The sequence below is a fragment of the Ovis aries genome, chromosome 3 (assembly GCF_016772045.2).
Source record: "Ovis aries strain OAR_USU_Benz2616 breed Rambouillet chromosome 3, ARS-UI_Ramb_v3.0, whole genome shotgun sequence".
In the NCBI taxonomy this organism is placed as follows: domain Eukaryota; kingdom Metazoa; phylum Chordata; class Mammalia; order Artiodactyla; family Bovidae; genus Ovis; species Ovis aries.
In genome coordinates, this window is record NC_056056.1 from 147,910,151 (window position 1) to 147,935,348 (window position 25,198).

The 25,198-nt window shown below is 34.8% G+C and overlaps 1 protein-coding gene across 1 annotated transcript in view; it reads left to right on the top strand.

Annotated features, from left to right (window-relative positions):
* ABCD2 (ATP binding cassette subfamily D member 2) overlaps positions 1-21,440 on the top strand; it is an 89,280-nt gene extending 67,840 nt beyond the window's left edge. The window contains exons 9-10 of the mRNA XM_012174508.4: positions 8,313-8,438; positions 18,059-21,440. Of these exons, the coding sequence (XP_012029898.2) occupies positions 8,313-8,438; positions 18,059-18,278 (346 nt within the window). The 3' untranslated portion in view covers positions 18,279-21,440. The remainder of the gene's footprint in view (positions 1-8,312; positions 8,439-18,058) is intronic.
* Positions 21,441-25,198: the final 3,758 nt, after the last annotated feature.

Consider the following 25,198-nt stretch of genomic DNA (forward strand, 5'->3'; position numbering starts at 1 on the left):
AATTGATACTATTCTATTGTTGTAATCAAAAAATGTTCAGATAGGATCCCTTGTCCTCATTTGGTTTGAAAATAAATTTCTGAAAAGCTAGTGCTTAGAATTTATAGTATTTAAATTTCTTAGGTTGTTTTTTAATATGACAGAAATCTCCAAGTGTTTGTTTTATTTATTTTATGTTGAGTAATGTTAGATGACAAAATTAAATTTTTATGTGTCCTAAGTTTGAAAGTGGGATATTACTAATTTTAAAATGTGAAGAATAGATAACCACTATGATGCTGTTGTGAACACAGTAGGTAGACATTCAGTGGAAGTGAAAGTCGCTCAGTTGTGTCCAACTCCTTGCAACTCCATAGACTGCAGCCCTCCAGGCTCCTTGGTCCGTGGAATTCTCCAGGCCAGAATACTGGAGTAGGTAACTGTTTCCTTCTCCAGGGGATCTTCCCAACCCAGGGATCGGACCCAGATCTTCTGCATTGCAGGCAGATTCTTTACCATTTGAGCCACCAGGGAAGCCTAGATATTCAGTAATACTTCTCAATTAAATTATTAAATTAAAACTTAATTAAATTTCTAATCAGTCAGTGGCCTATAAAGCTTAATAGTGTTCTTGAGAGGAGGCATATCTAATGGAAAAAGGAACCAACCAGCATAAGTCTTAATGGACTCAGAAATAAAGAGATGCAGGAAATAATTTCTCTTGATAAAACTTTTCTATTTCTAACCAGCTTCATAGCCTTTTGGTTCAAAGTATCAAGCACAAGACAATGGAAATAAATATTGAAGCTATTATGATTGGTCTTTTTTTTTTTTATCCTATTCTTCTGTGAAAAATAAATTCCCATTTTAATGTTAGGCCTCTGGCAATGAGAACCTAAATTGTTACTTTCAATACTTATATCTTGGGCAATAAAGTTATGTACATGGATGGCTGAGTGGACCATAAGCTGGGCACATGCAATACTCTTGAAGAAGTTGCAGTGGAAGCAATAAAACTTCTGTAGGGAACTTTTAAAAGCTGATAAAAAATGAAAAAAAAATCAACTAAGCCTCATTAAACACTTAGCAACAAGTTGGCTATCAATTCTTTAGAAATCTTTTATTATGGAAAAGCCATTAAAAGTTCATCAAAAAGAGAATATTGTAAGATGAACCCTATATTCCTATCACACTGATTCAACAAATCTAATTTTTACAGCACTTGATTTATATATTTTTTTATATAAAGCACTGTGAAACAAATCCAAAATCATGGAATTTTCCATGAAATATTTTGACATCAATCTCTGAAATATTAGGATATTTTCTTACATTAAATACCATAATCATCATTAGTACAATTGACAATAATCATTTAAAATTATTTCATACCTGGTTCATATCCAATTTCCCTGATAGTCTCAAAAATATCTTTTTATACTTGGTTTGTTCAAACCAAGATCCAAACAACTTTTATGTATTGAATTTTGTTGTTATATATCTCTTAATTATTTTTTAATTTAAAGAGTTGTTTCTTCTCCCTGCCTCTGTGCCCCTCCTATCTTTTATGCTATTGACTTGTTGAAGAAACTAGGTCAGTTGTCCTTTAAGAACGTTGTCCTTTCAAGATTGATCTGATTGTTTCCTCTTGAGATTCCTTTACCTCTTTCCTCAATCTACTATTTTTCTTATAAACTGGAAATTAGAGCTCAAAACTTGATTATATTTAGGTTCAGCCATTTTTGTTAAGAATATAACATGTAATATTTATCACTGAAAAAATAATGTATAGTTTAAACAACTTTATTAAATACAATTATGTGTTTATATTATAGAAGTAGAAAATTTAGATGAGCAAAAAGAAAAAATTCTGTTTTACTACTTGTAGCACATAAAATTTTAGTATAGTTTTTTCTCTATTTTAGTATACAAAAGTTGGTTGTTATTTTTAACTTTTTAATATGTAACTATTTTCATAAAGTATAGTACACTTTATATTCCTCTTTTTTTTTTTTTTTTTTTTGCCATACCATGTGGCTTGTGGAATCTTAGTTCCCTGACCAGGGATTGAATTCAGGCCCCAGCAGTGAAAGCACTGAGTCCTAACAACTGGACCACAAGGGAATTCCCTGTATCCCTCTTTTTATTTTGTATCCTATTATGTGTATTACTATATAATAGCTAGCCAAGGTTTGTTTATTATTATCATTATTATAACATTTATGTACCAAATACATAAATGCATTTCAGTATTCAATTCAAAGAATTCTGATAAATGTATATACAATATATAATCAATATCCCAATTAAGATAAAGAATGATTCTATCACACTAGAAAGTCCCTCATGCCCCTTTCCAGTCAAATCTTTCCATAGACAATTTCTGTTTCCATTTCTAATGAATAAATTAGTTCTCCAGTTCTACAACTTCATGTGTGTGTGTGTGTGTGTGTGTTTGTCGCTCAGTTATGTCCAACTCTTTGTGACCCCATGGACTGTAGCTCACTAGGCTCCTCTCTCCATGGAATTCTCCAGGCAAGAATACTGGAGTGGGTTGCCATTCCATCCTTCAGGGGGTCTTCCTAACCCAGGGATCAAACCCAGGTCTCCCACATTGTGGGCAGATTCTTTACTGTCTGAGCCACCAGGGAAGCCCCAAAATTAAATCATACAATATGTATTATTTTGTGTTATAGCTGGAGTTTATAAATGAGAAAAATGTTGTGTAATAATATAGTATTTTAATAGTATAAATGGTTAGTTCAAGGATAAGGCAAACTAAAAAGTATAAACCAAAGTTTGCAAACTCTGAATTTTTAGTGAAGTATATTTTACAATGACTTTTTTGAGATAATGTGGTGAGATTCAAGAGTAAACTTTGTAGTATGAAATTTATGACTAGCTGTTAACCACTATTACCTTGAATCTGTTTGTGCTTTGTCCATAAATATTCAGTAATATGATCCCCCGTACAATTGGTGAAATGTGACATGATGGTGGTTTTCTTGCTCAGTCATGTCTGACTCTTGCAATTCCATGGACTGTAACCTGCCAGGCTCCTCTGTCCATGGGATTCTCCAGGCAAGAATACTGGAGTGGGTTGCCATTTGCTTCTCCAGTTGAATCTTCCCAACCCAAGAATCAAACCCAGGTCTCCTGCGTTGCAGGCAGTTTCTTTACCAACTGAACTAGTATTGAAACCTGAAATGTGAAATGATGGGATGTAATATGTGGCTGTAAATTTCTCATTATGTCAGTGTGTTAATAAGATAAAAAGCAAATGGCATTAATAAAAGATGCTAACCTAAAGAGATTTTTAAGTGCCTATAACTTAAATACTTGAGACTCATGTATCTAAAATACTTTGGGTATAAAATGATATTGAATAAAAAATACTAAAGCCAGTGAAGGACCTCCACTCTTGGTGGAAATGTAAATTGGTGCAGCTGCTGTGGAAAACAGTATGCAGGTCCCTTAGAAAACTAAAAATAAAATTACCATATGGCCCAGCAATCACACTGCTGGGCATATATCTGCACAAAACTGATATTCAAAAGACACGCACCCCAGTATTCATAGCAGCGCTGGTCACAATAGCCCAGACATGGAAACAACCTAAATGTCCATCTACAGGTGAAAGGATAAAGACTTCTCTGGTGGCTCAGATGGTAAAGTGTCTGCCTGCAATACGGGAGATCCAGGTTTGATCCCTGGGCTGGGAAGATCTCCTGGAGAAGGAAATGGCAACCCACTCCAGTATTCCTGCTTGGAGAATCCCAGGGACGGAGGAGCCTGATAGGCTACAGTCCATGGGGTCGCAAAGAGTCGAACACGACTGAGCGGCTTCACTTCTTCACTTCACATCTATACAATGGAATACTTCTCAGCCATAAAAAAAAAAAAAGAAATAATGTCATTTGCAGCAATACAGATGCAACTAGAGGTTATCATACTAAATGAAGTAAGTCAGAAAGAGAAAGCAAATACCATATGAGGTCATTCATATGTGGAATCTAAAAGATGACACAAATAAACCTATCTATGAAGGAGAAACGTATTCATTAACAGAGAGAACAGATTAGTGCTTGCTAGGAGAGAGAATTTGTGGGGACAGACTGAAGAGAAAGTAGGGGTTAGCAGATGTGAGCTTTTATATATATAATGGATAAACAAGAGGGTCCTGCTGTATGGCAAAAGGAACTATGTTCACTATCTTATGATAAGCCATAATGGAAAGAATATAAAAAAGAATATATGTATACTATTTTATTATAGTTGATTTACAATGTTATATTAATTACTCCTGTACAACAAAGTGATTCAGATACATATATGTATATGTACATGTGTATATATACACATATATATCTGAATATATATAGGAAATGGCAACCCACTCCAGTATCCTTGCCTGGGAAATCCCATGGACAGAGGACCCTTGTTACAGTCCGTGGGGTCACAAACAGTCAGATATGACTAAGCAACTAAACACGCACACATATATGTATATATATACATGTATATCTGAATCACCTTGCTATATAGGAGTAATTAATGTAACATTGTTAATCAACTTAAAAAAAATTTAAAAACCCAGTGAAGGAAAAGTATAATAATGAGAAATTGCCTCCTTTCTTTCTCAAAGGATTAATAAGATTTGAATTATAATGAGAAAAACTTGAGCTAACAACTAAAGTGGGGAACTTTAGCAAGGAGAATTATGTGTCAAAATCAGTCTTTTTGAGAGGATTTTAATTTTAATGTTTAAAAATGATTGGAAAAGTTCCATCTTATAGGAAATAGATTAGATCTTTCTTAAGCCTCCTCTCCTGATGATGTACCCAAAGAAAAATGTGAGAAACAGTGTTATCTAATGTTTTACTTAGTTATATCAGTTTCAGCTTACAGTCACTGCTTAATATATTTACATGTGTGTATGCATGCATGGGCACGCCTGCACATACACACACACACACACACACACACACACACACACACACCACAAAACCAGCCCTACCAAGGAAACAAAATATCTTACATCTGCTAGGCTAGGAGTTGCTATGACAACAGAGTGTAAGAAATATATGTTTTTTTCTAATTCTAAAATGGCATCTCGTCTGTTTACCTCAAAGCACTCTAAAAAATAAGACACAATACAATAGCTTATTACTAAAAATAGAGTTATTCAAAAAAATAAAATTTTATTCCAGACCTCTCTGTTTTATACTTCCTTCTATCCTCTATCATTTTTACTTTAAAAAATCATCCACAAACAGAAATCAACTATGAAACAAATAATTCTTAATACTTTAACCTGGACAATAACCAAAAGCTAACCAGTTAAACCACTTCTGTTGTCAAGGGGAAACTGCAGTGATCTTTATTTCTTTGTGTGGAGAGCTGATATTAAAATCAAATGTAGTGTTAAAGTTGGGTTTGGCTCCTATATCTATTATCCTTACATTTAGTTACTTTTGGCTATGCCGGGTCATTGGTGCTACATGAGGGCTTTCCCTAGTTGTGGTGAGCAGGAGCCACCCTTTGTTGCAGTGCATGGACTTCTCATTATGATGGCTGCTCTTGTTGCAGAGCACAGGTCTAGGCACATGGGCTTCTGGAGTGCAGGCACAGCAGTTGTGGCGTATGGGCTTGCTGCTCCATGGCATGTGGGAGCCTCCTGGACCGGGGATCAAACCAGTGTCCCTTGCATTGCAAGGTGGACTATTAACCACTGGACCACCAGGGAAGCCCTCTGTTATCCTTGACAGCCACCCCTCCCCCCCCGCCCCTGCAATAGGAAACAGGATCTTATTAATAAACAATCCATCAAATTACTAGGAAAGCAGTTTGAAGTGCCAAATATTTTTGCTGAATGAGAAATTACTACTGGTTTCAGTTTTTATCTTTTCTTTATCATTTTATTTTATTCTTTTACAGTGTATTTTTTCCTGAAGCATGGTTGATTTACAATGTTGTATTAATTACTCCTGTACAGCAAAATGATTCAGTTATACATAAATGTGTGTGTATATATATATATTCTGTTTTAGAAAATTAATCTCCATTTTATGGTTTGTCATATGATACTGAATATAGTTCTCTTACTATACAGTAGAATCTTCGTGTTTATCCTTTCCATGTATAACAGCTTACATCTGCTTAACCCAACCTCTCACGCCTTCCCTCCCCCATCCTTCCCCTTTGGCAACCATAAACAAGTTCTCTATGTCCATGAGTCTGTATTTCACAGATAGGTTCATGTTCATGTAAAATATAATAGCAAATGGTATTTGTCTTTCTCTGGCTGTCTTTACTTAGTATGATAATCTCTGGTTGCATCCATGTTGCTGAAAATAGCATTATTTCATTATTTTTTTATGCCTCAGTACTATTTCATTTTGTGGAACACACCAAATCTTATTTATCCATTCATCTGTCCCTATTCATTTAGGTTGCTTCCATGTCTTGGCTATTGTAAACAGTGCTGCTTTGATCATAAGAGTGCATGTGTCTTTTCAAATTATAGCTTTATCTAGGTATATGCCCAGGATTGGGATTGCTGGATCATGTGTGCTTCCCTGGTTGCTCAGACCGTAAAAATCTGCCTGCAGTATGGGAGACCTGAGTTTGATCCCTGGGTCAGGAAGATCCCCTGGAGAAGGGAATGGCAATCCATTCCAGTATTCTTGCCTGGAGAATTCCATGGACAAAAGAGCCTGGCAGGCTGCAGTCCATGAAATCGCAAAGAATCAGAAATGACTGAGCGACTAATACACACACACAGAAACTCTAATTTTAGCTTTTTGAGTAATCTTAATACTGTTTTCCATCATCACTGTACCAATTTATATTCCTACCAACAGTATAAGTAAGATGTTTGCATTTTTCTTCACACCCTCTCCAGCATTTATTATTTGAAGACTTTTTCATGATAGCTGTTCTGACTGATGTGAGTTGGTACCTCATTGCAGTTTTGACTTGCATTTCTCTGATAATTAGAGATAATGAGCCTCTTTCTATGTACCTATTGACCATGGGTATGTCTTCTTTGGAGAATTATCTATTTATGTCTTCTGCCCATTTTTTGGTTGGGTTATTTTTTGTTGTTATTGAATCATAGGAGTTGTTTGTGTGTTTTAGAAATTAAGCCCTTGTCAGTCGTATCATTTATAAAGACTTTTCTCCCAGTCCATAGATTGTCTTTTAATTTTGCTTATGTTTTCCTTTGCCATGCAAGAGCTTACAAGTTTGATTAGGTCTCATTTGTTTATTTTTGCTTTTATTTCTATTGTTTTGGGAGACTGACTTAAGAAAACATTGATTTATGTCAGAGAATGTTTTGTCTGTGTTCTCTACTAAAAGTTTTGTGGTGTCTTCTCTTGTATTTAACTCTTTAAGCCATTTGAGTCTTTTTTTGCATGTGGTGTGAGGCTGTGTTCGAATTTCATTGATTTACATATGGCTGTCCAACTTTCCCAATACCACTTGCTGAAGAGTCTATATTTTCCCCATTGTGTATTCTTGCCACCTTTGTCAAAGATTATCCATAGATATGTGAGTTTATTTCTGGGCTCTATTCTGTTCCATTGACAGAAAGAAGACAGAGAAAGGAAAAAATGATAAAGAGTTAGAGGGTGAAAATGAAAGGAAGAGAGTAAACAGAAGTATGTGGTGGCAAAGTCAGGTGCCTCTGATGGTAGTAGATAGTCATTTCCAGAGAAAAAAACTGAGCTAGTGGAAAAAAGTTTGAGTGCAATCAGAAAAATGTATATAGATTTTTTTCCCAAAGAAAATAGTCGCAATGTTACCAGGTTAAATGCCTGGTCTAAATTTGTCGTATTAGCCATACTTACTTTTGCAGAGTCTTAGATCAACAGAATTCTATCGATAGTGATTAGGTATTTACATTATTGATAAAATTATCTCAATAAATGTTTGCAAACAGAATTGTGACATGATCGATAATTAGCTACTAAAATGTATTTTTCATGTAATTAGAACCTTGTCACCAAGAATGAACTGTCTTTTGCAGCAAGGTTTTCAGTGACCTGTCATCTTTCTTCTGCCTCATAGTTATGATTCACCAATCTGCAATAAAGCTTATTGTATTATGAGCAAATATCTAAAAAATCTATTTAAAATCTAAGAAGAATATGAAATTATATTCCAAAGAAGGGGGAATGACTTACTTTTTTTGCTTTATCATTTGTCATCTTAAACATGTCATTATTCTCTTTTCTCCTTTAAAGTTGTTAACATTGCAATTCATATTGCCAAATAAAGGTTTATAATTCAAAATGAAAATTATTAATTTATTTGTGCTTATTTTTAAGACCAAAATATGCATTGCTAGATGAATGCACCAGTGCTGTCAGCATTGATGTTGAAGGAAAGATATTTCAGGCTGCAAAAGGAGCTGGAATTTCCTTACTTTCTATAACACACAGGCCTTCACTTTGGTAAGTGTTTCCAGTGCTCATTTATGATAAATGATTTTTCTTTTTGTTTCTTAAAGAATGACTTTGCTAAACTTTTTACCATAGAGCATAAGACATTTCAATTATTTTCCACCTGCATTTCAGTTAAGGTTAAATTATGCCTAAGAGAGTAAAATCACTCTTTTTTAAGCTAAAAGTTGAAGTTCCTGTACTTGATAACATATGACAGAAATTACTAACCTTTTCCATATGCTTTTCAAAATTGTATTTATTTATTTTATTTCTGGCTGCATGAGGTCTTTGTTGTTGCACACGGGCTTTCCTTAGTTGCGGCAGGAACTAGGCAGGGCCTACTCTCTAGCTGTGGTATGCGGACTTCTCATTACAGTGCCTTCTGTTGTTGCAGAGCATGGGCTCCAAAGCATGCAGACTTCAGTAGCTGCTGCTCCCAAACTCAGTAATTGTGTGCGTGGGCTGTAGAGTACAGCCTCAGTAGTTTTGGCACACAGGTTTAATTGTTCCACAGCCTGTGAATTCTCTCTGGATCAGCAATTGAACCAGTGTGCCCTGCATTAGCAGGTGGATTCTTAGCCACTAGACAACCAAACAAGTCCTTTCATATACTTTTGAGTAACTCTCTTTAGGTTTTAAGTTTCCAAAACTTTGACCTCCCAGTGGGTGTGGGACCTTACCAACATTAAATTGAAAACTATCTCAAGAGAAAAATTAGAGTGTATAAACAGAGCTTTTTTCCCCCTTTGTCTTAACAAAAAAATGAACAGACATTTTTTGTAAATAATATTTCATAAAACCTAATGGAATTTTCTCTTTTTTTAAAAAGATCACCATTTTTATCATCCCCTTATGTTTTTATTGATTTGTCATCATCATAATGCAGATTCAACACCTATTCTATTCCAAGCTTATTTTATTTAAGCCTAATAGCAACCTTATAGAGTATAGGTAGCCCAGTTTTTCCCATTATGCAGATGAATAAACTGAGGACTAGAAAATGAAGAACATAATTTTCTATGATCATATTCTCTATACCCTCCTCTATTGCACTACTTATTATAAGGAACTCAAAAGGTATCTCATGCATGAGTCATAAGAAAAACTTTAATTCTCACTACATTCTACTGCCTACATTTGCTTTTCTGTTTCATCAATCAAAATCTTTTCCTTTGGCATGTTAGTAGGTATATAGTGGACTCTGCGTGCTATGGCTTCCTATTTCCCAAGGGATAGGCAGGATTCCTCCTCTCTGACTGGAGCATTCTGTAGCATGTGGCTGATCACATTTGTGCCAAAGCTGTCATTATGTACATGACTTCAAACCTAGACTAAATAGCAAGCTTTAAGTTAATGCTTACCTTAATATTTACCTTATAGAGAATGTTTACTTTAAGACTGTGAATAAGTTGAGTGTTCAGTTTAGATCAGATTTTATTTGTTCAAAGTTCTTTGACTCTGAATTCTACTTTTGAGAGGATAATCTATTTCGTCTCAAATCTACTATTTGAGAGGATAATCACTTCATTCAAACATTCAGATTTTTTATATTTTTCTTTCTCAAAGTTTACCTGAAAATAGAGAATTTCATGAAGTGATCTTTTCTATAGAATTTTGTAGTTTGTCTCTCTGTTGTTAAAAATATTAATCAGCATCTGGAATGATAGGACCCTGATTTGCCAATCTCCCCAGAGACAGTCTGGATCTGGTCCAGGATGAGTTACAGTCCATGTCGATGAGTGATATCTATGACCTTCTCTTGGAGAGAACCAACAGGAATTGGTTTAATACAATTATGACATATGCCTGTGGAGCCAGACTTGTAGAACTCTTGAGTCCTTTCTAACACAGTCCTGGTGTTTCGCTAACCTCTATCAATGAGTTTATTATGCATTCTTGTCATTTAGTTCCTATCCAAGTAGCCTAAAGTGGCGTTGGAAGCCTGTTTAGCTGCTTTTTTTTTTTTTTTTCATTTTGGAACAAAGAGGTTTTTGTTGTTGTTTTTAAGACTTTTTTAAAAAAGTTTTAGATTCATAGAAAAATTGAACATACAGAAATATGCCCATACTCTCTGTCCCTATACATGTATAGCCTCCTCCATGATTGACATCACCCTCCAGAGTGGTATAATTGTTACAATTGATGAACCTATACTGACACATTCTTGGCATCCAAAGTCCATAATTTTCCTTAGGATTCACTTACTGTTGTGCATTGTATAGGTTTGGACAGATTTATAAATACATGTGTCTACCATAATAGTCATACATGACTGAGCCTGCACACTTGCAGGCTCAATTCAGTTTATGGTCAGTTCAGTTCAGTTCAGTCACTCAGTCATGTTCGACTCTTCACAGCCCCATGGATGCAGCTGCATGCCAGATTTCCCTGTCCATCACCAACTGCCAGAACTTACTCAAACTCATGTCCATTAGGTCAGTGGTGCAATCCAACCATCTCATCCTCTGTCATCCCCTTTTCCTCCTTCCTTCATTCTTTCCTAGCATCAGTGTCTTTTCCAATGAGTCAGTTGTTTGCATCAGGTAGCCAAAGTACTGGGTTTCAGCTTCAGCATCAGTTCAGTTCAATTCAGTTTAACTGCTTAGTCGTGTCTGACTCTGCAACTCCATGGACTACAGCACACCAGGCCTCCCTGTCCATCACCAACTCCCAGAGTTTACTCAAACTCGTGTCCAGTAAGTTGGTGATGCCATCCAACCGTCTCATCCTCTGTCACCCCATTTTCCCACCTTCAATCTTTCCCAGCATCAGGGTCTTATCAAATGCATCAGTTCTTTGTATCAGGAGGCCAAAGTATTGGAGTTTCAGCTTCAACATCAGTCCTTCCAATGAATATTCATGACTGATTTCCTTTAGGATGGAGTGGTTGAATCTCCTTGCAGCTCAAGGGACTTGCAAGAGTCTTCTTCAACCCCACAGTTCAAAAGCATCAATTTTTCAGTGTTCACCTTTCTTTATAGCCCAACTCACATCCATATATGACTACTGGAAAAACCATAGCTTTGACTAGATGGACCTTTGTTGCCAAAGTAATGTCTCTGCTTTTTAATCCTCTGTCTAGGTTGGTCATAGCTTTTCTTCCACGAAGCAAGCATCTTTTAATTTCATAGCTGCAATCACCATCTGCAGTGATTTTGGAGCTGAAAAAAAAAAAAGTCTCTCACTGTTTTCTTTGTTTCCCCATCATTTGCCATGAATGGATGGCACCAGATGCCATGATGTCTGTTTTCTGAATATTGAGTTTTAAGCCAGTTTTTTCAGTCTCCTTGTTCACTTTCATCAAGAGGCTTTTTAGTTCTTTTTTGCTTTCTGCCATAAAGGGTGGTATCATCTGCATATCTGAGGTTATTGATAGTTCTCCTGGCAATCTTGATTCCAGCTTGTGCTTCCTCCAGCCCAGCATTTTGCTTGATCATTCTGCATATAAGTTAAATAAGCAGGGTGACAACATATAGCCTTGATGTACTCCTTTCCCAATTTGTAACCAGTCTGTTGCTTGATGTCCAGTTCTAACTGTTGCCTCTTGACCTGCATACAGATTTCTCAGGAGGCAGGTCAGGTGGTCTGGTATTCCCATCTCTTGAAGAATTTTCCACAATTTGTTGTGATCCACACAGTCAAAGACTTTGGCATAGTCAATAAAGAGAAGTAGATGTTTTTCTAGAATTCTCTTGTTTTTTCTATGATCCAGCTGATGTTGGCAATTTGATCTCTGGTTCCTCTGCCTTTTCTAAACCCAGCTTGAACATCTAGAAGTCACAGTTCATGTACTGTTGAAGCCTGGCTTGGAGAATTTTGAGCATTATTTTGCTAGCATGTGAGATGAATTCAATTGTGCGATAGTTTGAGCATTCTTTGGCATTGCCTTTCTTTGGGGCTGGGATGAAAACAGACCCTTTCCAGTCCTGTGGCAATTGCTGAGTTTTCCAAATTTGCTATCATATTGAATGCAGCATTTTCACAGCATCATCTTTTAGGATTTGAAATAGCTCATAGGGAACTGGAATGCAAAAGTAGGAAGTCAAGAGATACTTGAGGTAGCAGTCCAGTTTGGTCTTGGTGTACAAAATGAATCAGGGGAAAGGCTAACATACCAAGAGAATGCACTGGTGATAGCAAACACCATCTTCCAGCAATACAAGAGAAGAGTCTACACATGGACATCACCAGATGGTCAACACTGAAATCAGATTGATTATATTCTTTGCAGCCAAAGGTGGAGAAGCTCTATACAGTCAACAAAAACAAGACCAGGAGCTGACTGTCGCTCAGATCATGAACTCCTTATTGCCAAATTCAGACTTAAATTGAAGAAAGTAGGGAAAACCACCAGACTATAGATGTATGACCTAAATCAAATCCCTTATGATTATACAGTGGAAGTGAGAAGTAGATTTAAGGAACTAGATCTGATAGATAGGGTGCCTGATGAACTATGGATGGAGGTTCGTGACATTGTATAGGAGACAGGGATCAAGACCATCCCCAAGAAAAAGTGATGCAAAAAAGGCAAAATGGTTGTCAGAGGGACCTTATAAATAGCGGAGAAAAGAAGAGAAGCTAAAGGCAAAGGAGAAAAGGAAAGATATACCCATTTTACTGCAGAGTTCCAAAGAATAGAAAGGAGAAATAAGAAAGCCTTCTTCAGTGATCAGTGCAAAGAAAGAGAGGAAAACAATAGAATGGGAAAGACTAGAGGTCTCTTCAGGAAAATTAGAGATACCAAGGGAACATTTCATGCAAAGATGGGCTCAATAAAGGACAGAAATGGTACAGACCTAACAGAAACAGAAGATATTAAGAAGACATGGCAAGAATACACAGAAGAACAGTACAGAAAAAATCTTAATGACCCAGATAATCATGATGGTGTGACCACTCACCTAAATCCAGACATCCTGGAATGTGAAGTCAGGTGGGCCTTAGGAAGCATGACAAATAACAAAGCTAGTGAAGGTGATGGCATTCCAGTTGACTGTTTTAAGTTTTAAAAGATGATGCTGTGAAAGTGCTGTCCTCAAATTTGAAAAATAGTATTATACAGAGTATTTTGATTGCTCTAAAGATCCTCTATGCTCTGCCATTTTATCTCTCTTCTCAACCCATGGATCATGAGTTCCAATCCCACAACTTCATGACAAATAGAAAGGGAAAAAGTGGAAGCAAAACAGATTTTATTTTCTTGGGCTCCAAATCACTGCAGATGGTGACTGCAACCATGAAATTAAAAGACTTTTGTTCCTTGGAAGGAAAGCTAGACAGTGTATTAAACCTAGACAGTGTATTAAAAAGTAGAGACATCATTTTGCTAACAAAGGTCCATCTAGTCAAAGCTCTGATTTTTCCAGTAGTCATGTATGCATGTGAGAGTTGGACTATAAAGAAGCCTGAGCACTGAAGAATTGATGCTTTGAATTGTGGTGCTGGAGAATATTCTTGAGATTCCCTTAGGTTGCAAAGTGATCAAACTAGTCAATCCTGAAGGAAATCAACCCTGAATATTCATTGGAAGGACTGAGGCTGAAACTGAAATTCTAATATTTTTGTTCACCTGATGAGAAGAATCAACTCATTAGAAAAGACCCTGATGCTGGGAAAAATTGAGGGCAGGAAGAGAAGGGGACCACAAAGGATGAGATGGTTGGATAGCATCACTGGCTCAATAGTCATGGGTTTGAGCAAACTCTGGAGATAGTGAAGGACAGTGAAGCCTAGTGCCCTGCAGTCCATGGGGTTGCAAAGTGTTGGACACAACTTAGAGACTGAACAACAACAATGTCAACTCCAGAAACCACTCATCTGTAATGTGTCCACAGTTTTTCCTTTCCCAGAATATCATGTACCTGGAACCATATAGTATGTAGCCTTTTCAGATTGGTTTCTTTAACTTAGTGGTAATCATTTGTTTCCTCCATGTCTTTTCACAGCTTGATACCTCATTTCTTTTTAGTGTGAAATAATATTTCATTGTTTCAATGTACAGTTTGTTTATCCATTCACCTACTGAAGATAGGCTTGGTTGCCTCCAAGTGTTAGCCATTATGAATAAAGATGTTATAAACATTCATATGCAGGTTTTTGTGTTGACATGCGTTTTCTCAAGTCCTTTAAGTAAATATCAAGAAGTGAAGTTACTGGATTGTACTGGTAAGAGTATGTTTAGTTTTGTTAGAAACTACAAAACTGTATTCCAAAACAGCTATACCATTTTTCATTTCCACTAGCAATGAGAGCCCCTGGAGAAGGAAATGGCAACCCACTCCAGTATTCTTGCCTGGAGAATCCCATGGACAAAGGCGCCTAGCAGGCTACAGTCCATGGGTTTGCAAGAGTGGGACACAACTTAGCAACTAAACCACCAAAGAACAATGAAAGAGAGTTCCTGTTGGTCCACAGCTTTGTCAGCTTTTGAAGATGTCAGTGTTCTGGATTTTGGCTATTTGAAACAGGTGTGTAGTAGACAAATTTTTAAATAAATAATAAAATCTAATTTCATACTTTCGAACCAAAAAACAAATGAACAAACATGCTTTTAATTGTAGCTACTTATAGTGTATTTCCCTGTAAACTAACAATCATGTTAGTTCTGATTTATGAACTAGTTTAGTCATTTTAGGTTATAGAAATCTATCACTTCTGATTATCCTTTCTTCCTACATGAAATTCTTATTTTCCCTGAAAAGATTTCAGAAGAGGAAAAATATGTATTATATTTTCCTCCATACAACAAATGGGTAATTGTTGACTGTAAAGAGTAAACTCAATACTGTATCTGAAGACATCAAAAATTATAGAAGCTTATTAAATTATTTGATTCCTGAATAGAAGTACAATTTTATAATTACCACTATCCAATGCTTTATCTTATTTGTACAGAAAGTCTGCAGATTATTTCTAATAAGCCTCAGTTAAAATAGTTTTCTTTTAAATTCCTCTGACTAAAATAAACCGTGAAATAGTATTTTAGCACATAATATAGAACATAGGTCATGAAATACCAATATAGTTTCTTCCCCTGTGTAGAAACCAAATAATGTTGTAGGACTGGAATGATGAGCCAAACCTTCAGTATACACTGAAAGTGGAAGTTGCTCAAGATCTGAACTACTGCATTCTGAAACTGCTCCTGGTTGAAGATTCATGGTTAGGAAAGTCCAAGAGAAGTTGACAATGAAGTAAACAAAGTGATAGTTTTTTTCCTATTAATTCTCTTTCCTGTATCACTATCCTTCTTTTGTTTTTTCATTACTTTTGTTTTAGCTCTCATATTTTAATAGCAATGTTGTCATTAAAAAAAAATTTCCCTTGATGTAAGAACACAGTGTTTTAATTTTTGCAAGGTCCCACCTGTTGGGAGGTCAAATTTTTGGAAAAGTTGAAACCCTAAAGATAGTTACTCAAAAGTATATGGGAAAGATTTATATCTGTCATATGATATCAAACATATGAACATCAGCCTTCAGCTTAAGAGTGATATTTACCCTTTTAGACATAGTTTAATTTAATTAGTTTAATTTCCCCATCTTAATGGTAAAACCATCCAATCAAAATGTAATGAAACCCAAATTTCTATCAATCGATAAATAGACAAAATGTATAATACCATAAATGGAATATTATTCAGCCATAAAAATGAAGTACTAATAATACAACTTTTAGATCATTTGTTGGGTGGAAGAAGTCAGTAACAAAAAGCTGTTTTGTATGAGTCTGTATGTATGAAATATCCAGAATAGACAAATCTGCAGAGAGGAGCTTGGTAGTAGGCAGGGACTGAGCAGCAGAGGAAATGGAGATGGACTGCTAATGGGTATGAGGTTTCTTTTGGGAATGAAGGAATATTCTGGAATTGGATAGTGCTGATGTTTGCATGAGGGTGTGACTATACCAAAAATCACTGAATTTTACATTCTAAAAGAATTAATTTATAATATATAAATGATATTTCAATTTTAGAAAGGAGGGTAAAGTGACCTGATAGAGCCACACTGAGGATAGTAACCAATAACAATGAGAACTTAAAAGAAAACAAGAAGTAAGAAAACCTGTAAGGTAAAGGCATAAAAACTGAAGACACATAAGAACATGTGCCACTTCAGCATAGTGTCAAGATGCAGTGGCTCAGCTGTGTGAGGCCAGATCTGCCAGGACTACCTTCTTTAAACATACACCCTACAATTCCCAAGGAGTGGTAACCTTAACTTTCACTTAGGAAAAGGTTGTTTACCTCCTGTCTCATCAGTAAAAATCATCTCTATAACTCTCTGAAATTCCTAGTTATGAACTTGAAACATGAGAAAAAGAGCAAATTATATGAAAGCATGAAACTGGCTTTAGAGGACTTCTATAAGTTCATTTTTAAAAAAACATTTTAAACTTTGATTTTTGAGATATTTTTCTTATGTTGACTAATTCATTCCCAAAGGATAGTGCATTTCCTTTATTCTTCTTAGTTATTTTCTTAATAACCTTTAAAATTTTTAATTTCTTGCCTCTGCTTCCTGTTCTTATTCCCATTCTAGTTCAGTTCAGTTCAGTTGCTCAGTCATGTCCGACTCTTTGTGACCACATGGACTGCAGCACATCAGGCTTCCCTGTTCATCACCAAGTCCCAGAGTTTACTCAGACTCATGTCCATCAAGTTGGTGATGCCATCCAATCATCTCATCCTCTGTCGTTCCCTCCTTCTCCCACTTCAATCTTTCCCAGCATCAGGGTCTTTTCTGATGAGTCCATTCTTCTCATCAGGTGGCCAAAAGATTGGAGTTTCAGCTTCAGTTTCAGTCCTTCCAATGAATATTCAGGACTGATTTCCTTTAGGATGGACTGGTTTGATCTCCCTACAGTCCAAGGGACTCTCAACAGTCTTCTCCAACACCACAGTTCAAAAGCATCAATTCTTTAGCGCTCAGCTTTCTTTGTAGTCCAATTCTCTTTGTAGTCCAACTCTCATATCCATACATGACTACTGGAAAAACCATAGCTTTGACTAGATGGACCTTTGTTAGCAAAGCAATGTCTCTGCTTTTTAATACACTGTCTAGATTGGTGATAACTTTTCTTCCAAGGGGCAAGGATCTTTTAATATGGCTGCAGTCACCATCTGCAGTGATCTTAGAGCCCCCCAAAATAAAGTCTCACTGTTTCCACTGTTTCCTCATCTATTTGCCATGAAGTGATGGGACTGGATGCCATGATCTTAGTTTTCTGAATGTTGAGTTTTTAAGCCAACTTTTTCACTCTCCTCTTCCACTTTCATCAAAAGGCTCTTTAGTTCTTCTTCACTTTCTAAGTATGCTTATATTTATTCAGGAGCTATACTAGGTTATGAATATAAATAAATGTAATAGAATGTCTTCCTTTGCAATACACATATATTCAGAATAAAAAATAAATTTAATACAAACAATAGAATTTTCTAGAGACTAATGATTTTGGAAGTGAAACAATCACAATATTTTACCTCTTGAACAATTCTTGAAAATTAAATGTAAAATAGACACCTTACTTAACATTTGCCTTTGAATATCAATTAGAATGATAAGTCTGTAAGTAAAATGGCTTTTTGTAATTATTGCTAATAATATGATTTCATTTTGATTATGCAGGAAATACCACACTCATTTATTACAGTTTGATGGTGAAGGAGGTTGGCGCTTTGAACAACTGGATAGTGCTATTCGTTTAACACTAAGTGAAGAAAAACAAAAGCTAGAATCTCAGCTAGCCGGAATTCCCAAAATGCAGCAGAGACTCAATGAACTATGTAAAATTTTGGGAGAAGACTCAGTGCTGAAAACAATAAAAAATGAAGATGAAACATCCTAATTTATTCTGATATGTTTTAAATGTTAATTTTTAGTTAAAGGCTCAGAGTTCATGCATTGTGTTGAGCTAAGGACAGAGGGAGAAAAGGTAGCAAGAAATGTTTTATACGATTTTAGCATCAAGGAAATGTATGAGCTGACTTTTCAGAAGAAAATAAACAAATACATTATGTAAGATTAGTCATTATGGCTTATACTAATTCCTAATGAAAGACTAATTCACATGTAAAACAGGATTTTCTAGGTGAATTAGCAAATTTGCTATGTGTATGTGATGTGTCTGAAAGTCTTGACAAACATGAGACCTGTCTTGAGGATAGACAACTTAAGAACAATGTTTGCGTTGAAACCATGTGCATAAAAATAGAAGTTTGAGTGACATTTTTGTCCATTCATGGTTGTTAGATTTAACAGCTAGAATCTATGTTCCTTTATTGATAGTGGTCATCTAAACCTGTGTACGCAATAGTTTGATAGGTAATTTCAACATGAAAAAATTCTTTTAATGACAGTGGTTGAAAGAAAGAAGCATGGCTATGTTTCTTTTATATGTAAAAAAATCCTATTTTTAATTTTAAATTTTGAACATCTCAATATAGGCACATAACAAGTTCATTTTAATAAGAATCTTACTTATTTGTTAGTAAACTTTTTCATTCTAAAAAGAGAATCGCCAATTTAGAAAAGGAGTATCCAAACAATGTTTGTCTCAGCCTGTTACTTTACTTGAAAGGATTATTTATTGCAAATTCTGTCCAGAAATACTTAGCTTGTTTTCATGCTCAAAGGAGTCCACCACATTTAAAAAATAGCAGTGCTATAAGAATAGAGAGATTTTCAAAATCAGAGTAATAATATACATTGAAATAGTATTTTATAATTTGCAATTTATACTAATATAATTTACAATCCTCATTTACATGACTTCATTTTAATCCTTATGGAAAACTTTTGAGGCAGATATTATTTTTCCTAGTTTGCTTTTGAGAAAATTAACACTCATATTTGCTTTAATCATGTAAATTTATTTAAGGGCAAATCCCAGGCTCAAATAAAATTTTCCTATTTCCCTGGTTCAGTACTATTTTCACTATCATCTTTGAAATTCAACTGGGCAGTAATAGCAATAAAAGATGAGATGTTGTAAAAAGAATAAATTTAGTAATGCTAGTATTGTCATTATTTGATGATTGTCTATAAGATATGGAAATTAAGTATAAAATGGAAAGGTGATTGGTCTGTGGCTGAAAATGGGGCAGGAATGTTAGAAAAATCTTTCAACAATATGCACTCTTACTCAATATTAATGTACCCCTATACCCAGCAATCAAAAGGGGAACTGTTATGTCAGTTTAATATTTATTGAACATAATTGAGAAATAATCTGTATGGAATAGTCTTATGAGATCAATCTTACATATTCGATTGCCCTGGAGTTAGTATGAAAGCCAGGACTACCATTTTAATCTCCTACTGCCTGTGTGGCCATTGATAGGCCAGAAAAAGTGGAAATACTCTGTTATTAGTGGTTTAAGACTTTATTTGCTTACTTAGACACAGCCATAATAGATGCTAAGTCAGTGACTCTCAGACTTTTTCAATTGGTAGAAGACCTGGATGTCATTCATGATGCTTGTAATAGAACACCGTAACATTTCACACTTTCAATTCTTTGATGCTGACATTTTTAATTATCAATAAATGTAACCACTTTACTTGAAATAATGTAATATAAAAATCAAAACCAGTACATCAAAGTTTTTCTGTTAGTATCATTAACTGCTCATTTATTCATTTGTCAGTTACTACTACTTACTTATTAGAAAGGTGAGGCAGGCATCAAAGGTTTTATAAAAAATTCATGGAACCAAAACTTGAAAAATATTATTCATTTATCTAAATTATGTATTAGTAGTTATCCAGTTTATACCACTGTAGGGAAAAGTCGGGTGGTTATCTGAAGTTAATTTTTAAAGGTAGAAGAAGAAAATTAAAAGTTGTCATTTTAAACATGTGCATAATTTTTATGCCTTAATTTTCTTAATTTGAAAATAAAGCATTTAGGAAAAAATATATTGTTTTTGAAAGTATGAAAAGAATGCCAAAGCAAATATTAGATTTTAATTAGCCCTTATTTAATATATCCTACCAACTGGCTGAAGTAAAGAACTCATAATTTATAATGTACCGGATTCAAGGATTTTTAAAATTCTGTATTAAAAGCTGTACACATTGTGGTTTAAATGTTAAGAGTTCTAAAGAAACATATTTTGCATGCACATTTTGTGTCCATTTATTTTCTGAATTTTCTTCCAAGACCAATATCCCCTAACTTGGAGGGGAAAAAACTGTAATTTGAATTTGTATTTATGTTTCATTTAAGTGTTTACAAAATGGTCCAAAGAGTATACCATGTTTTACTATTCTTATAGTTAAATTTTGAGAAAAATGTAAGATTGATAAATAAAGTAGCCATCTTTGAATACAGCATCCTTGAATATAGCCATCTTTGAATTGTAGGTGAGGAATGGAAAAAGAAGGATATTTCAATTTTCAAATGAATCTATTTGCCCAAATTATTTTGACATCTGTTTTATTTTGTTTTGGTCCAAAAAAAAACTATGAATTTATAGATATTGGTTTTTAAATGTGTTGTTTTTGGTTAACTTATAAACTTGGAAAGTAAGTTGCATTCTATGAAAACGTTGCATTATATTTCTACAGCATGTAATATTATGCCAAGCATGCGTCTAAAATAGTGTGTGTTCTTGTAAACAAGATCATGTGTGAAAATCTCTCTCCATTAATCTCAAGGAGAATGATATATCTTGAAATTCAACTGGAGTTTACATTTGTTTCTGATAGGAATGATTTTCCCCTGATAATAGTTTAGTTTTTGTGTCAAATTTTGTTCTTCCAGTAAAGGTATAAATGACCATGTTAATTTTGTTTTGAGACTTTGACTCCAAGTATAATTTCATGTTTGGCAATAGTCTTAGCCTATTTTAATAGCTTTTAATCTGTTTGGAATAGTTTTTTGACCCAATAAGCCTAGAAAAGTTTGTTACATATTGGAACCCCTATCCAGAGAATGTTACATATTTCTGAGATATGCATAAAGTGGTAATCAGTTTTATTAAAAGAGATGTCTTTGATATAACTACTTTATGGCAAAATTATATTCATTTAGAAGTATAAAATACTTTCACATAGCTCAGAGTGTTTACCAGTCTGATGATGTAGGTATGATTGAGAGGTAGGATTTAGATATAATTAAGAGTTATACTTGCAGCGTTTGCCACATGAGAGCTTTCAGATGGATGTAGAGAATATTTTCATTAAAAGCAAATTCCTTCTTCAGAATTGCTGATGCCTTTCCTGATTACCAAGTACAAAAGCCTTTTCAGTTTTTGTTGTGAAATTTTCAAAACCAATTATCTACACTTATAAGCAAGCATTGTATATTAGGGGTTGTACTAATGAAAGCAAATGAGAAAAATTCCTTAATGGTAAAAATCACCATTTGGTTACTTAAAGATACAATATGGCTATGGTGTGAATACACTGTAATATAGTCTCCATCTGATATGCAGTTATTTGAGCTCAACATTACTTGTGAGTTCTAAATTATCATAGAAAATCTTGACTAATCAATGGAATTACAGATTATTCCAGTAATAGAAAACATCCTATTTCTGTTGAGTGTTTTCATACACTTCAGTTACAAGTTATATGATGTACCATGCACAATAGTCACCAAATAGTTGTTTAAATATTTATTTTCCTTATTAATTCAACACATATTTATTTATTAAGTACCAACCTATGCCAGATGCTGTGCTAGGCTCTAGGAATAAATAAAATATGGTCCTTGTCCCAAGAAGCTTGCAGTCCACTGAAAATTAGGAAAATGAGTATCATCATTCAGAGAAAAATTCAATAGATACTATTTATTATTTATCGGGTAGACACAAGGGCTTCCCAGATGGCTCAGTGGTGAAGAATCTGTCTGCCAGTGCACAAGATGCAGGAGATGAAGTTTCGACCCTTGGGTCAGGAAGATCCCGTGGAGAAGGAAATAGCAACCCACTCCAGTTTTCTTGCCTGGGATAATCCCATGGACAGAAGAGCCTGGAGGGCTACAATCTATGGGGTCTCAGAGAGTCAGACACGACTGGGAACAAAGGCACTACATGTAGGCACAAAACAGTGTATACGTTGACTCATTAAATCTTTACAAAACTCTAATTTAATAAAAGAAGAAAGTGAGAACAGAAGTTAAGCAATTCATCCAACCAGATGCAGCTGTTAAACTGTAGAGCTGAAATTTGAGCCTAGCAATATTTGATTACCAAGCCTTTGCAACTCCCCATTACCTTCCCTTTAATTAGTTTAGGTCACTTTTCATTATTACAGTTTTTAACTCTGAAGTTGTAGTATATTTTTTAACTGGCTAAGGGTTTCTGGTTAAGCAAAAAGAAGCATTTGTTTTCCTCTAAAAGGGAAATTTGTCACACAAATTATATATTTCCTTGTTTTTATTGTAAATGATAGATATATGGTCCTATGGAAGAAGGAGGACAAAAGGCAAGTTTTCAAATATTTTGAGGAAGAAATTCCAAACTGGTGAACATTTGTTAATTCAGTAAACAATGACACACTCAAGGTCAGTTACCATGCTAGGGATTCAGAAGTGAAGGAGGCAAACCTCATCTCAGCCCTCATGAAACCTTTTAGTACAATAACACTAAACAACGTATCCTTCTTAGATGTGTTTCCATCTAAATAGAATGTTTGTTTTACAGAGTTTCTTAGTTCTTGTATTTCTTGCCTAAGTCCACTCTCTTGCAAAATTTAAGCAATAAGCATTTTTTTTGGCAGCAGGAGTCCCTTGATTGTACACATAAGGGCTTCCTCATACTAAATTACAAGGTGCAATAAAACCAGTCTGTAGGACTATATCAGCTTTCACCAGTAGATGCTCCCATACATTTAACTTGTCTTGAAACCTGAGAAATAGCTTCTCAAGTTCAGATCATGTAAAGTGAGCTAGTTTTGCACAATGAAAAGCATCTCTCCTGTGTTAACACAAAACGCAGGTACTATAGCAAAAAAGTTCTAAAAAGCAAAAAACAAAATAAAAACAACCAAAAAATTTCCAGTAATTATAAAAGTAAATAGACAAGGACTCCAGAATTAAACACATCTAAAATTATATATGCTTTATCTCAGTACTCATGTCCTAATGCAGGTGATATAGTGATTAAGTATTTACTTTATGTATTTTTATGTAATTTAGTATCTGTAAAATAGAAAGTGCATCAAGAAACAGTGAAATATTAAACACTCAATAATATTCACTTGGCTCTATCATTTAATTGTAGTTTAATCTGTATAAAAGAGGAGACAATCATATATCCAAAATATTATTTAATTTTACATATTAAGTATATTAAACTTAACAATTAAAATATATTGGGTCTAGAGATTATGCAAATATATAAAGTTGGAAAAGTGTCCAAGAGCTCACACAGGGATGGGGCAAATGAGGTCACATAATCATATGGCATCTTATTGGGGAACTAATGGGACCTTTTGCAACACACAGATATTGATAAAACAAGAAGAATAAAGACTGATGAAACAATAATCAACATCCCCTTGTTTAGGATAGCTTATTGACCAATATGGGAAAAATTTCCAAGATATATACAAGTGGGATTTAGATGAATGAGGTTAATGTAGATCCAAGCATATATGTATATTTTCCTGCCATGTAATATACACACACACATGCACACATACACACACCCTTTAGAAGTTTAATACAAAATCAGCATAACAAGTTTGAAAACTGAAGAATTATTTTATTGTGATGAAAACGTTTACTGTCTTAGCCATTTTCAAATGTACTTCTCAGTAGTGTTGACTACATTCACATTGCTGGATTTTTATTCATATTATGACATTTTATATCCTTGAAACAATAGCTCCCCTTTCTTCCTCCCCTTGACTAACCCCTGGTAACTATTATTCTACTTTCATGAATTTTCCAATGTTAAATATATCATTTAAGTAGAATAACACAGAATTTGTCTTTTTTAAACAGCTTATTTCATTTAGTATGACATCCTCAAGTTTCATCCATATTGTGGCACATGAAAGGATTTCCTTCCTTTTGAAGACTGAATAATGTTCCATTGTCTGTATATACCACACTTCATTCATGTTTTCATCTAATGAAGGAGTAGATTGCTTACCTCTCTTGGTTATTGTGCATAGTACTTCTATGAACTTGGGTGTGAAATATCTCAAGATCCTGCTTTCAAGTCTTTTGGATATATAGCCAGGAGTGAGATTGTTGTTTCATATGGTAATTCTGTTTTTAATTTTTGAGAAACCTCCATCATATATTCCATCGTGGCTGTACCCACTTACATTCCTGCCAATAATACACTGGGGTTCCCTTTTCTCCACTCCCTAATCAACACTTGCTATCACTTGTTCTTGGTAACAGTTATTCTAACAGATGTAAAGTTGGGTGTCATTTGTGATTTTGATTTGCATCTCTCTGATTATTAGTGATGCTGAGCATTTTTCCACATGCTTCTTGGTCATTTGTATATCTTCTTTGGAGAAATGTCTATTCAAATGCTTTGCCTGAAGAGTTTTTAAATTAGAACTTGTTTCAAGATGTTGAAGACCACAGTCTGTTTCTTCTACTTCCAAAAGCTGTCTCCCCTACCTTTCCTCCATTGTTCTGCACCTAATTCCCTTGGCTGAACATAGCAGGTCTTACCTTTTATTTCTTCTCTTATTCATTTTCTTTTCTCAAACCCAAAATGTCTTTATTTCACCATCTTCGTCTACCAAAACTCTAACTTTAAGGATGCTTTAAATCCTGTCCAGTTATACATAATT